Source organism: Ascaphus truei, chromosome 11 (genome assembly GCF_040206685.1).
Source record: "Ascaphus truei isolate aAscTru1 chromosome 11, aAscTru1.hap1, whole genome shotgun sequence".
Taxonomy (NCBI): Eukaryota; Metazoa; Chordata; class Amphibia; order Anura; family Ascaphidae; genus Ascaphus; species Ascaphus truei.
In genome coordinates this window covers 31828105-31842667 of record NC_134493.1, presented here as the reverse complement: position 1 = coordinate 31842667, position 14563 = coordinate 31828105, and the positions used below count along the sequence as shown (strand labels likewise).

At 43.0% G+C, this 14563-nt stretch overlaps 1 protein-coding gene across 2 annotated transcripts; it reads right to left on the bottom strand.

Annotated features, from left to right (window-relative positions):
- Positions 1-1671: 1671 nt before the first annotated feature.
- Positions 1672-10153, bottom strand: GET4 (guided entry of tail-anchored proteins factor 4). 2 transcript variants are annotated; one of them, XM_075565503.1, is made up of 10 exons: positions 9933-10071; positions 8371-8496; positions 7713-7791; positions 7269-7350; positions 5575-5724; positions 4881-5019; positions 3882-4022; positions 3715-3790; positions 3242-3314; positions 1672-2792 (listed from the first exon to the last, which is right to left on the bottom strand). In XM_075565503.1, exons 3-10 carry the CDS (start codon positions 7785-7787, stop codon positions 2704-2706), a joined length of 825 nt encoding a protein of 274 aa, XP_075421618.1. In that variant the 5' UTR covers positions 7788-7791; positions 8371-8496; positions 9933-10071; the 3' UTR covers positions 1672-2703. The 2 variants fall into 2 exon arrangements, with proteins under 2 accessions (XP_075421618.1, XP_075421617.1); XM_075565502.1 differs by lacking the exon at positions 8371-8496 and having other exon boundaries at positions 9933-10153.
- Positions 10154-14563: the final 4410 nt, after the last annotated feature.

Here is a 14563-nt window from a genome sequence, read left to right as displayed (position 1 = left end):
TGTTAATTCATTCAAATGGATCACAATTTACAACAAATTATACAAATTACATAAATGTGTTGATCCCTTACATGTAGTTTACATGGATTATTAAGAAAGTCAATAGTATTGTAAGATGGACAGCCTTTGTGAATTTGTAATAACTGATTTACAAGCTTGTACTAATCACTGCAGTGTTCCTTTCCCTGTAGGGTGAGAACCTGCTACCAAGTGTAGATTATATAGTACTGTGCAAAGTCCGAGGAACATTACATTCTGAAATGCAAGAGAAAGGTAGAAATTCCGCGTACGACAGCAACAGATTTCACGAAGAAATAAAGTGTTCTTTTCAATGGATTTTTATTCTTTCTAAATGAGTTTTTGCATTATACTTTCATTTTCCTGTGATATGCAGCATTGCCAACAGGAATTAGCGCAAAATTTCATTTCATTCTAGAAAATTGTAGATTTGTTCAAATATGCGACTTTTTAATTGATCAACAGGAGTTCCGCAGAGATGTGTGTATATATAGATTTAAAAGCCTCACGGGTTTCTTCATGGTGTGCGGTAATGGAAACTAGAACTAGTTAAATGGGTTAATTATTAATCCATTTGCCGCAAGAGTAAAATTCAGCAGTCTTACAGCAAAGGTGTAAAGTAATGAGTAGCTGAAAGGGAATGTGTATCAGCGTTCTACAGGATACATTACAGCGCTTTCCATTTTGTATTCTGTTTCAGAAGACAAATACGTTTATACTGAATGGTACCAAAACCCAGGAAATTTCATCAAGCTTGTGAACAAGTTATAAAAGAGGCACTTCTAGTTAAGCTTTTCTTTAAAAACATTTTCCCAATGAATTTGTCACCTTTGTATTATTTTATTCAAGCGCTAGAGCAGTGGTTTCCAACCTTTTTTGGTTAAGGAACCCCAAGTGAAATTCTGAGGAAACCCCAAACCTGACTAATAGCGCGTCTGAGATCAGATGCATTGTCAATTCTTCTGTATTTTATATAATTTTCAAAATGACCAGAAAATTGCAGGGACCCCTTTAGGGATGCCCAGGGAATCCTGGTTGAAAAAAAAAAAAAAACCGTGCTAGAGACTGGCAGTGTTTGTGCTGCGCTACAGATCCGCGCTCTTTACTCAGTGGAATGGCAGAATGTTACGATCCTTATACAATACCCCGTCACTGGGGGAGAAGCTGGCACCAGCAAGGCTGCGCTAGTTGCTCCAGCAATAAAGGGGTTTAGATTTCATTTATATTTTGGAGAAAAACATTTTCAAAAATAGATTAAATTGTAAGACTGCAGTCGATTCCTTGGTGGGTGTGGGTGCATCTAAAACCCAGGTAAATGGGAACCTAAATGAACATAACCGTTATCAGGAGGGATTTGAGTAATTACATCATATAATCCAAATTACTTGTAGAGAAAAAAAAAAAGTTAAGAAACATGGCTCTTTATGTGCAAATGTCCTGTAATTTTGGGAGCAGACATAATTTAAAAAGTATTAAAGCACACGAAGGTATAACACTACTGCACCTGCTGAGGTGTAATAAATGTCTGTAGACACAGGTGTAACATGGAGAGCAGGAAAATGGAGCTACTTCTGTTATGTTAGGGAATTATTAATATTAACCAATATATGGTCACGTTGGAGAATGGAATTCAAAAGTCAGCAACAGTGCCAATCGTGGTAGAAAGAATTTATTGAAACCTTACTACAAGCAGAAAACCTCCTCAAGACCATTTATATTACAGAAAATAAAAAGCTCATCTTCCTCCCCCATGCACGATTCTGTCCGATTAACCCAAGCGGGGAAAAATCTGGTGTTTTTCCCATAGTTCAGAAGATAAATGGTATGTTTTGTAGTGCTGAATTAACCCTATCCCAAGGAGTTGGGAGCATGGCTCTTTTTATTATCATAAAAAAACCCTTTCAGTGCTAACGTGAGTGCCTAGCCGGAACTGAAGGGGTTAGTGAACAAAATCACCTTATTGGTAATAAATATTGCACAATGGAAGAAATTACATTGTATTTAAATAATCGCCTATTATGAGTTGAAAATATTTTAGCAAAAAAAAAAAAAAATCTAGCACACTAAAACCCAAGTTTTGGTAGCAAAACAAAAAGTTTAGCTATGAATACTCTTGAGTAATGAGAAATTTAAAAAAAAGCGCCACCTCAAACAGCACGTGGAAGCCGTCAGAAAACAGTAATGGGGGTAGAAATGGAAATTAGATTATGAAAGTTGACCTAAAAAAATTGACTATAGTCTTAAAATCCAGAGTTACAGAAAAATGGAGGGTTTAACAATACAGAAAGGGATTTTCTAAATTGATCTGCCTGGCTTTGCAATTTTTAAACCATGTGCTTCAGTATTCAATGCACTTGGCACTGGGTTTAAAAGAAACTATAAAATGGTTAGGAATACAGCACCGGAAACCTGAAACTTTCAAAATCAAAAAAAAAGTGGAAAGAATTCTAATTAAAAGAAAGGAAACGGACGGGGAAATATTGCCAACAGTCATTCTTCCGGCTTGCCTCGTGACATAAATTATATAGACCAAAACATTTTAATCCTTCCATCAACAGGATATAAGGAGAGCTCATTACAGCTGCTTACAAATGACCCTTCAAGGACTCAAATCATGTCATTGTCTTTTGAGCTCTTGTTTATTTCCGACTCATGCAGCTCCAAGTAACACAATCTCTGCCTCTCTCAATCTAGTTCGATGGGGCTGCTATCTTCTTGGCTGTCTTCTAGATCTTCGTCTTCACCTGCCCCCATAAGGCTGTTCAAGAGGTTACCTTAAAAAAAAGGAAGGAAGACACCATTAATAAAGAGGCAGGCAATCAAAACGAGCAATTTAGCAAAGCTCCTTGATGTTAACGGAGGACTTGCATACGCAGCCATGTCCATGCAAGATAATAGTTACTGTGGCAGTATGGCGTGGAAGGGACCGTTGCAGTCCGCTCACATGGAGCAGTGTTCCTTTTTATGCCAGGAAGCCGCAAAAGCGTTGCAAAAAAACAATTCTACGATCTTCTTGCACAACGTCCGTTGTATGAAATATCACATTTTCTATATAAACACACTTATGACTAATAAAAACACCTTCATATTAATCTAGGCAGCATAGGCCCAGGGGGCACACACCGTCCTTCCTGAACACGGATTTTCTAATGCTTCCAAAATGTTCTATCGATCCATAATGCATTTAAATTGTCTCACAAAAGCATCTCGGCCCTGTACTTACCCAATAAACCACCATAAGAAGAGGATTGTTTAGGGGGGACCCCAAAGAAAAGCTGTCCTATTCTGTCAAGATACTGCAACAAAGATAGGAAAGAATCCAGAAATAAATATAGACACTAATATAAATAAGTGTGTGAAATCGCACAGATACGGTCATTAAATTGAATACCTTGGCTAACATGCTTATTCTAGTGACATTTAATAAAAAGGAACAAGTTTATTTGAAAATTACGTGAAAATGAAGTGTATGTGAAAATAATTACTCGGTAGTTACATTGTATTACAAAGCAAACTAGATTGTTAAAAATACAATATTGTATATTCAAGAGGAAGCACACACTGTCTGGGCATTCCTATACAAGACGTTTCCTCACATGGACCTTTTGTACAACGGTGTTCATTATTAAGGGGTGAAGGACTGTTGTAAGCTATTATTTTTTAATTGTGCTGACCACACAGAGCAAGACAACCTACCTCGTTATACATGGGATCTCGCTTTAATGAAGGCTGATACTGTTCACACAATACTGTAAATACGGTTAATTTCCCACTAAAGAAAAAAAAAACATATATCAGAAAACGCAAGTAGAAAAAGAAATCCAGGAACGGCAAAATTATATTGCGTTTAGAATAAGTCATACCCCTCTACAGCCAACAACAGGAACCAAATGAAGTTTAAAAGAGGTTGCATAAATGGCGGTCCTTTTTCTATCGATGGATGTTTTTGGGTATATGTTGTAAAAACCACAGACGCGCTTGTTTTGTTTTTTAAACACAGTAATCTGCAAAAGATAATACAAATTGTACAGTCAGCACAACCGGACAGGGAGGAACTGCTTTATGTTGCAATATATCTGCAGAACACATGGGAAGGCCACAAGATTTCTGATGATTTAACCAGTGATTACAAATCTTCATCTGTTTCTTTGGGGGGGGGGGGGGTTGGCAGAGAAAAAGATGGCTGCTGTCTCCTCTTGCAGAAGAGGTCTCTGTTTGACTTTATGCTTATTTCAGTAAATTAGAAAAAGGAACAATAAATGCTGAATACTTGAAAGAACGCTTGAATTTTTGTGTGTTCCCCAAAACGGTGTTATAGAAGAACCTATATATCCCCCATAAGGAGCACAGACGTCTGCAACACACATTAAAAAAACAAAAACAATTGGCTACATTTTCCATTAAAGCGGAAATCAATGGCGGCAACTTGTGTCATTTTTATCCTGCTTCCGGAGACACATCTCGGTATTAGATGCTAGTAGCCACTCAGCTACCAGGGTTCACGTAATGGCCGCTGTTCAGAGCTCCAGCACCCTGCAGGCCAATAGGAAGTCGTGATGTCATTGGTGCGAATTCCTATTGGCCCACGTGACGTGGTATATTCAAAACTTCAGAGCCCAGCTAGTCGAGCAGAGTGGCTACCGGCACTTACCACTGAGGTAAGTGTCCCGGTGCTGAACCCCACTGCTTCAACGATAGACAGATAAATATATACATATACACTTTGCAAATACATTGGCCAGCATGGGTTGCTCCTTTAAGACAAGGGAACAGATAAGTGTGTAGTGTGTGGCTGCTGTAAAGATGCAACAAATACTGCATGAGCCACATTATTTGGGAACACATAGCCCGTGGAAACCTACTGTAAGACGGCCTGAGCCACAAACATGTCCACCTCACTGCAGTACCCTCTGGTGGATGAATATTCCACCAACATATTTGCACAGCCTTCCCCATCTGAAGAGTGCAGGAAGTGATAGCGAGATTCATAGTAGTTTTGTTCTGAAAAAGGAGACAGCGCGTTAGCTGAGAAAGTAGGTGGGGATATACAAACAGATGGAAAGTTATGCAGTTATTCAACAGCTTTTCTGGCTCTGCACACGTAAGTTCCCTAGGGCAGGGAAGCCTTTTCACGTGCTCGTATAATTATTGTGCTACATTTCTCTGTAATCTAAAGCAGGAGGGCGCAATCTTTTCCCCCTGCGCCTCCCCTGCCGGCTGTCCCCCTCTCCTCACACCACACCCCCACACGGTTACCTTGGCTCTGGCGTCATGACATTGCGTTGTCATGGCCACGCGTCACCAGGACCCACGGTAGGGGGAAGTTTACAGAGGCCTTGCAGCTCCCCCGGCATTAATTTAAATGATTTCGGGAACCACGCAGGGCCTCTGTTACAAACGCCCCCCCCGCCCACCAGCAAATCTCACGGCACCCACTTTGCGCACCCCTGATCTAAAGTATATTTTTTAAAGACACACACACACACACACACACACACACACACACACACACACTTTGGCATTGGGATATTGTAAACGACCCCCTGTGTATCTTACCTTTCCACAATGTTATAGCCAACAATTGATGCAACTTTGGATGGCCTAGTTTGCCAGATCCTCCCCTGGACCATTTCAGAGCTCTGGACACAAATGCCACTCTTTCAGGAGAGTTCGGATCCATCGAGCTAAACAATTTGGCCAAGTTTTCTAAAGGAAATGAAATTATCATTTACTGCACACGGAACAAAGCAAGAATCAGGGCCCAATATAGTAATATAGCTAATAAAGTATAATAGAACCTGACCACATAACCCTCTAACTAATCCCTCACGCTAAAGTATTAGCCTCCGTTACCCACTAAAACAGACCCATAGCGGTGTCTGATGACGTCATTAATAGGGAATCTATTTCCCACCTAATCCCGATTTGATGGTATTCCTATATCTGCCATCAAACCTATTAAGCTACGTGCTTCCTCACCAAGGCCTCATTAGTATTATACTTCAGCCGGTCCACATTAAGACGTTTCCTGGTTACACCGTCCCACGATATACATTTGTTAATTACGGTTTATACATACATTACAGTGAAATATGTTTTATGAGTCCTAAGGTTATGTTTTAGAATACGCGGGGTGCAACAAAGTGAATTCTGTGAGTGCACAACCTTGTGCCCTCCATTCTTGTTTTGTTCTGTTTATTCACTCGCAGTTTACAGTCTGCACCCACCAACCATCACTAGGATTATTATTCACCATGGTCTACTGGTACGGTGACCGAGTTGATCATCAACCTCCCCCCTTCCCTTTTATGGCACACTACTGCATAGAACGGTTCTGCAGTAAAAATAGAAGACATCTTCCCTTGGTGAAGTAACAACAAAGAAAATAATGTTTTGGAGGACTAAGTATTTTAAACACTATCTAAAACAAGTGTGAGGCAACAGCCAGGGTGAAGCGAGTGATTGCTCTGAATGCGCTCGTCCAGGGTGAGGGTGCGTGCACGTGCTGCTTGGCGAGACAGCTACATTTGATTTGGCTGCTCGCTGGATGCGCCACGTGAGCGGCTCACCCAATGAGGGCGAACCAGCTCCGTGGCGTCATGGCCGCGCCCCCCTATACACTCCCCCCGCGCGGGCAACTAGCTGGCCAGAAATCGTCGAGCAGAGCGCATGACATCATGGCGCTCAAGCACCAGCGCTCCCAGCCTGGCTGCAGCCTTAGGATACAGGGTACCATGAAAGGCTTAGTTGTTACTGTGCTTAAAATCCACAACTGCATCACACACAAAGATCAGTCTACAAAACTCTCCCTCATCTGATCACACAGTTATGATGGTGACTCTGCTCTGGCTTTTAATAAGAATTTATTATTTTATAGAGCTGGTAATATACACAGCACTAAACATGATAAAATGTGCAATCGTATATGACTCATTCTTTAAAAATCGTATATGACTCATTCTTTAAAAATCCCTGTAGAGTCCAGTATCTGCCGTGGCAGAAATTCACCTCATCTGAACAGCAAGGAAATTAGGTGAAATTCTGCCACGGCAGATAGTGATTTTTAAAGAATGAGTCTTATGGGATTGCACATTTTATCATGTTTAGTGCTGTGTACATTATCAGCGCTGTAAAATAATCAATGAACATCAAACATATTTATACAGCAAAACACCTACATGATGAAACTGTAGCGCACGCTGGTAAATGTTCTGTGGAAGCGAGGTGTGATCTTCGCACGGTGTACTCACCTAACTGCTCATCAGCCGCTTTTGCTTCTGACTTTTCTAAGGACTCCAGCACGAGCATGGACAGGTCAGCAGCACTGTTTTGCTACAAGAAGAATGGATAAAATTTAAAGAACATTAATATCCTGCCAGCAACATGACAGTTATGCAATAATAAGTTTCACGTTACATAGAAGAATGCCGATCTCAGATCTCGGAACGTTGGCTTCCTATCGGACGAGAAAGAACAGCAGCATTGGGACATAGGCACTACCCTCCCCCTCCTCCCATCCCCCCTCCCCAATTGGAGCAAGGGCAATACCCCCCATCCCTGGCCCAATTGGAACAAGGGCACTACCCCCCATCCCAGGCCCAATTGGAACAAGGGCACTACCCCCCATCCCACTATTTTCAACTGGCAAATTTTACAATAAATTGAGTCAAACTAACAAAGATAAACATTCTTACTTGACTGTGGCTGAAGAACAACAGAGCCCCAGAGTACATTAGTTCTCTTGCATCTGCATGTTTGTTCTGCGACATATACCTACAAAATAAATTCATGAAATTATGAGAAACATCTAAAAAGGGAAATATAAGAGATCACACTTGCATCATCTGAAAGTATGCAATTTAAAGTGAAGACCGTTCCATTATCTTTTTCGCTTAAAAAAAAAAACCACACACAAAGCTAATTTAAGGTTTTTCAGCCACTGAAAACATCATTTAAAATAAATAACAACTGATGTTACATTCGCTACCATGATTTAGTCTATCCATCTATCTAGTCCATAATCTATCCACAGTATCGATATTCTGTCATGAGATCACTATTATAAAGTAAACCCCTTTTATGGACTGTGTACGGTAACTATCAGCATAAAGTATTTATTTTCATGCAAGCCCAGAAAGAATTTAGATTCACAAAACCTAAAAAAAAAAAAAAAAAACAACAAAAAACACACTTTATTTCATTCAGAAATGCATAGCAGAATATAGGAACAATAATACCTATTTTGTATAATACGTAATGTGTGATATGAATGTACATTCATGATTTGTCTGGCAACACAGTAAAATGGTGTAGACTAGGGGTTAAATACTATGTTATCACGATTCACACTACCTCTCATTTGCTTCACACTAGACTCCTGCCTTTAAAAACAATAAGGACTTCTATTTGGCATAAATCCTACTAGGAAACTTCCACATGTTGACACGGACTCCCAAGACTGTTTATAGGCTTGACATCCTTTTAAGGATTCCATAGGTTACATGAAAGAAAGATACGTTAACTTTTCAATGGCAGTAATTAGTACAGGTGATTAAATATTGAAACTTATATTTCTGTAGTTCACATATCAGTTTATAAGAGATGTCAAAGAGAATATTAATTCTCAGATATAAGAACTGTGGCTTCAGTGCAGGTGTGAACAGACACTTTAGGTTAATCAGGGGCACACCCTTATGCAAGAGTAATCCTCTGTCTCAAATAGGTAGTTAAACTTGGACTGTTTTATCTACTTGTGACCATGATGAGGCTTTTGTTTTCATTGCTATATATTTTAGAGTAATTCTGTCCATAAACGATTTAGTCAGCACCATGCAAATCATCATTTCTTGCTCATATACTGCATCATCGCATCATCCCAGACAGACCTACATTTTTTATTTAACCCTTTCAATGCCATTGGGACCACTCTGATATGTATGTCTTTATTTATATAGCGCCATCCAGGTACATAGCGCTTCACAGCAGTGATACACGTCACATAATGGGAATAAGCGCTTCAGACATAACTGTAACAATAAGAAAGGAAGTCCCTACATGGAAGAACTACGTGGTAGTACTCAGTAGTGCAAAGGTGAAAGACTAACTGAATATTAAAAGTAACCCTTTAAAACCGACAAACTGACAGATGTGAACATATATGACCCTATAACACAATGTTTTACGACAACAAACATAAGCAAAACTGGATATTGTGCGGCTATCACCTACAAGTATCTTAAAAAGAATTAAATTCTTTCTCCTATGAAATATTAGAAAGCACTGAGGAAATTAAACCATTGCTATATATTTCAAGCCTGTGTCAGTGCAATAATGGCACAGGCATAATGTCAGTAATGGTGTCACCCACATAGTATCAGGCCTCGTGTGTGGGGACAGACCTGTCACGGGTGAGACAGGAGCAGCACAGAGGTGTGGGGACAGACCCGTCACGGGTGAGACAGGGGCAGCACAGAGGTGTGGGGACAGACCTGTCACAGGTGAAACAGGGGCAGCACAGAGGTGTGGGGACAGACCTGTCACAGGTGAGACAGGGGCAGCACAGAGGTTTGGGGACAGACCTGTCACAGGTGAGACAGGGGCAGCACAGAGGTTTGGGGACAGACCTGTCACAGGTGAAACAGGGGCAGCACAGAGGTTTGGGGACAGACCTGTCACAGGTGAAACAGGGGCAGCGTCACCTCAGCTCTGCCCTAGGCCTTCAACACTGAAGCTGATAAGACTGACGCGGCCCTCAGCCAATCACACAACGCGCAGGGAGCCCCGTCCCCTAGCAACCCAGGTCCCTCAGCCAATCAGCGGCTGCGAAGCTGCGGCTCGGTAGAGCGCTGAAACATCTGCCGGCGGACGGGGGGGGGGGGGGGGCGCGGGAAGTAACCCGCGCGGCGCTCCGGTACCTGAAGAACAAGGTCCGGTACATCTGGTGTGCCTCGTAGTATTCGCCCTTCTCCACGCTGGCCCGCAGCTTCCCTTCCACCCGCTGCACGCCGCCGCGGTTGCGGGCGCTGCCTTTCGAGCCCTCCTGCTCCGCCGCCGCCATCGTAGCAGCCATATTGGGGACGCACGGAGACGTCGCTCGGACCTGCGCGCGTCAACCAGACGTCCTGCCTCCTCAGCTTCCGTGCGTACGGAGGCTCAGCGGGGTCATATGCGAAGCTGGGAGGTGCGTCACGTGACGCGTTGCGATGTTTATGTGCAATGTGTAATATGATGTAGTCATGTTCGGGAGAATTCGGCAGGATGAGGGTTACTTGAAGGGAAAAGACCCACCTAGCAATAAATAAATATCTATATCACACAAGTTTATATGTCTATAACACTGAATTGTTGCCAGGTGTCCAGTATTGAACAGGACTGTCCTGTATTTGGACACTGTCCAGTAAAAAATAAGAGGTAAGTGTGTGTGTGTGTGTGTGTGTGTGTGTGTGTGTGTGTGTGTGTGTGTGTGTGTGTGTGTGTGTGTGTGTGTGTGTGTGTGTGTGTGTGAACGTGTGTGTGTGTGAACGTGTGTGTGTGTGAACGTGTGTGAGTGCGAGTGCGAGTGTGTGTGTGTGTGTAAAATATTTTACCAGGAAGTAATACATTGAGAGTTACCTCTCGTTTTCAAGTATGTCCTGGCCACAGAGTTAAGACAAATAATACATGGTTACAGTTACATAAATGAACAGGGTATACATTATATACAAGACATTGCATGCACAGTTAAACAAAATATATATTATGAGCGTATGAAACAGTTACAGACCAGATTAAAGTGTGAGACAGCCTTAGATTTGAAAGAACTTAAACTGGTGGTGGATGTTAGAGTCTCTGGTAGGTTGTTCCAGTTTTGGGGTGCACGGTAAGAGAAGGAGGAACGGCCGGATACTTTGAGCCTTGGAACCATGAACAGTTTTTTTGGAGTCTGATGTCAGATGATAGGTGCTGAATGTGGTAGGGGTGAGGAGCTTGTTCAGGTAGCTGGGTAGCTTGCCCATAAAGAATTTGAAGGCAAGACAGGAAATGTGAACTTTGCGCCTAGACTCAAGTGATGACCAGTTCTCTAAGCATTTCGCAGTGATGTATGTTATAGTTGCATTGGAGAACAAAACGACAAATTGAATTGTAGAGGGTGTCAAGCTTGCTAAGGTGGGTTTGAGGTGCCGAGCCATATACTATGTCTCCATAGTCAATAATTGGCATTAGCATGTGCTGTGCGATACGCTTTGTGACCAGGAGACTTAGGCCTCGTTCAAGGTGCTGGCTTCGGCGGGCGGGCGTGCTGACGTGCGTGCTGCCGTGAGCAACAAAGTATTCAAATTGAATACTTGTTGTCAGGGTAGCTACTGCCCTGCCTCCGAAGCCAGGAGTTGCCGCTGACGACAGCTTCAGTAAACGAAAATTTCGTTTACTGCAGCTGAAGCAGCGTCACAGGGACCAAGGCAGCCAATGAAATCATTCTTCAGAATGATTTCAAGGCTGCAACACCTCATCCCTGCTCTCTGTCTGTGGCCGGGAGGATTAGGATGTGACGTCAAAGACACGCCCACTGAACGACAGAACGCCCAGGCTGTCGGCAGGGGATGATCGGACGTCTCCTACATCAGCAACGCGCGCACTCGCGGACGCGCGCCCTCCATATGCCAAAGCAGGCACCCTGAACGAGCCCTTAGGGTTCCTTGGTTGTCAGGGTATCAATGTGCATCCCGAATGTTAAGTGGGAGTCAAACCATATGCCCAGGTATTTAAAACTAGTGACAGGGGTTAGGGGGGTGTTAGCGTTGGTTCTAATCTGGAGCTCAGTCGCTGGAAGCTTTAAAAATTTAGTGTTGGTCCCAAATACCATTGTTACAGTCTGGTCAGTGTTTAAAAACAGTTTGTTTTGGGAGATCCAGTTTTCGAGTATCAAAAAGTCAGACTGAAGTATGTGTTGAAGGTCAGAGAGGCTATGGCTGTGTGCATATAGGATTGTGTCATCTGCATACATGTGTATTGAGGCTTCCTGACAAGCTGTGGGAAGATCTTTGATTAACACTGAGAAGAGTTGGGGCCCCAGAACAGAGCCTTGCGGGACACCACAGGTCATATCCAGGGAGTTAGAGCCTGAGATGGACACATGTTGGGATCTACCTGATAGGTAGGACTGAAACCAGTTTGAAACATGCTTTAAACTGTATGTATGTGTATACCGGTATTTGCTCTCTGAGCGTGTATGTGTATACAGTGGTGGGATTACTTTTTTTTTTTTTTTTTCACAACCGGTTCTTACCTTGTCAGCGGGCGGCATCTAACAGCATCTCCCGTCCTCTATTTCCCTTCTCAAAATGGCCGTGTGGCATCACATGGCGCCGCGTTGTCATGACAATGCGACGTGACGTAGGGTCTCGTTGCCATAGCAACAGGCATCACATGATGTGGTTATGTCACTTGTCGTTCCCATTGGCATGGCAGCGCGGCGCCTTTGACGCCATGCTGCCTTATTGTGAGGATTTGCATGGAAATAGATGCAGGGAGATGCTGTCAGTTGCTGAATTAAGCACCGGTTCGGCGAACATTTGAAAATGTAATTAACAGGTTCGCACGAACAGATGCGAAACAGCAGAATCCCACCACTGTGTGTATACCGGTATTACTTCACCAGGCGTGTATGTGTATACCAATATTACCTCTCTGGGTGTGTATATGTATACCGGTATTACCTCTCTGGGTGTGTATATGTATACCAGTATTACCTCTCTGGGTGTGTATATGTATACCGGTATTACCTCTCTGGGTGTGTATATGTATACCGGTATTACCTCTCTGGGTGTGTATATGTATACCGGTATTACCTCTCTGGGTGTGTATATGTATACCGGTATTACCTCTCTGGGCGTGTATGTGTATACCGGTATTACCTCTCTGGGTGTGTATATGTATACCGGTATTACCTCTCTGGGTGTGTATATGTATACCGGTATTACCTCTCTGGGCGTGTATATGTATACCAGTATTACCTCTCTGGGTGTGTATATGTATACCGGTATTACCTCTCTGGGTGTGTATATGTATACCGGTATTACCTCTCTGGGCGTGTATATGTATACCAGTATTACCTCTCTGGGTGTGTATATGTATACCGGTATTACCTCTCTGGACATAGTGACCGGTTTGGGGGCCTGCGGGATTTCCCCCGAGCAGAGCTGTTGCTTGGGGGCTGTGCAGACTCCTCCATCCTGATTGGCTGCAATACCCAGCAGCAGCCAATCAGAAGGAGTCAGGAGACTGAAAAAAAAGAACAAAAGCGCAAACGCACATAGTGAAGTATGCAAAGTAAATATATATATATTTTAGGGTAAGATATCTGCGTACATCAGATTAAAAGGTTACCAGCAATTCATGTACATAGACATGGGTGAGTAAAGGTGGTACATCTGCCGCCAACCATCTGGGGATTTTCTTTACTGCATCAAGGCACACCCCACAGCTGAAGAAAGGCCTCCGTTTACGTCCGTCTTTGGGTTGAAGGAGTCTTGAATAGAACCTTGCTTAGGGGAGGCTTCGTTCTGCTCTCCCCGGCTCCTTACTCGGCGCCGTCAGCGATGGAGGTTAGCAGCTTCTCGGGCAAGCTGTTACCTCAAATGTCCCGTATTTCCTATGCGTTCGGCCGCAAAGTGAAGACGGCCGTAAAGTGTGGATGTTTTACCGCACTGTTCACAATCGCGGGTAAATGTCTATAGGAATCGGCTCCACATAGTAACAGAAGAGTCAGCTAGTACACAGATCAATTATAAAAGTGATAATTCGGGCTAAAATTTATCCAACGCGTTTCGAAGCGCAAGCTTCTTCATCAGGGATGTTCCCTGATGAAGAAGCTTGCGCTTCGAAACGCGTTGGATAAATTTTAGCCCGAATTATCACTTTTATAATTGATCTGTGTACTAGCTGACTCTTCTGTTACTATGTGGAGCCGATTCCTATAGACATTTACCCGCGATTGTGAACAGTGCGGTAAAACATCCACACTTTACGGCCGTCTTCACTTTGCGGCCGAACGCATAGGAAATACGGGACATTTGAGGTAACAGCTTGCCCGAGAAGCTGCTAACCTCCATCGCTGACGGCGCCGAGTAAGGAGCCGGGGAGAGCAGAACGAAGCCTCCCCTAAGCAAGGTTCTATTCAAGACTCCTTCAACCCAAAGACGGACGTAAACGGAGGCCTTTCTTCAGCTGTGGGGTGTGCCTTGATGCAGTAAAGAAAATCCCCAGATGGTTGGCGGCAGATGTACCACCTTTACTCACCCATGTCTATGTACATGAATTGCTGGTAACCTTTTAATCTGATGTACGCAGATATCTTACCCTAAAATATATATATATTTACTTTGCATACTTCACTATGTGCGTTTGCGCTTTTGTTCTTTTTTTTCAGTTGCTTTAGGGGTTCCTCTACCCCTATTACTTCAGCTGCAGACGCCAATTATATAGAGGTTGCTTGTATATTTGTTTATTCACTTCACCAGGTGGTGTTTTATTGGGTTAACTACACAGTAGATATTAGCAGCTGCGC

Bases quoted from the DNA above. Each gene is read 5' to 3' on its own strand.
- GET4 (XM_075565502.1), bottom strand. From the start codon at position 10,087: ATGGCTGCTACGATGGCGGCGGCGGAGCAGGAGGGCTCGAAAGGCAGC. The intron at 5,020-5,574 runs GTAAGATACACA...CTCCTTTTTCAG, and splicing joins GGCTATAACATTGTGGAAAG to AACAAAACTACTATGAATCT. The intron at 3,315-3,714 runs GTAGGTTGTCTT...TCTTTGTTGCAG, and splicing joins GAGATCCCATGTATAACGAG to TATCTTGACAGAATAGGACA.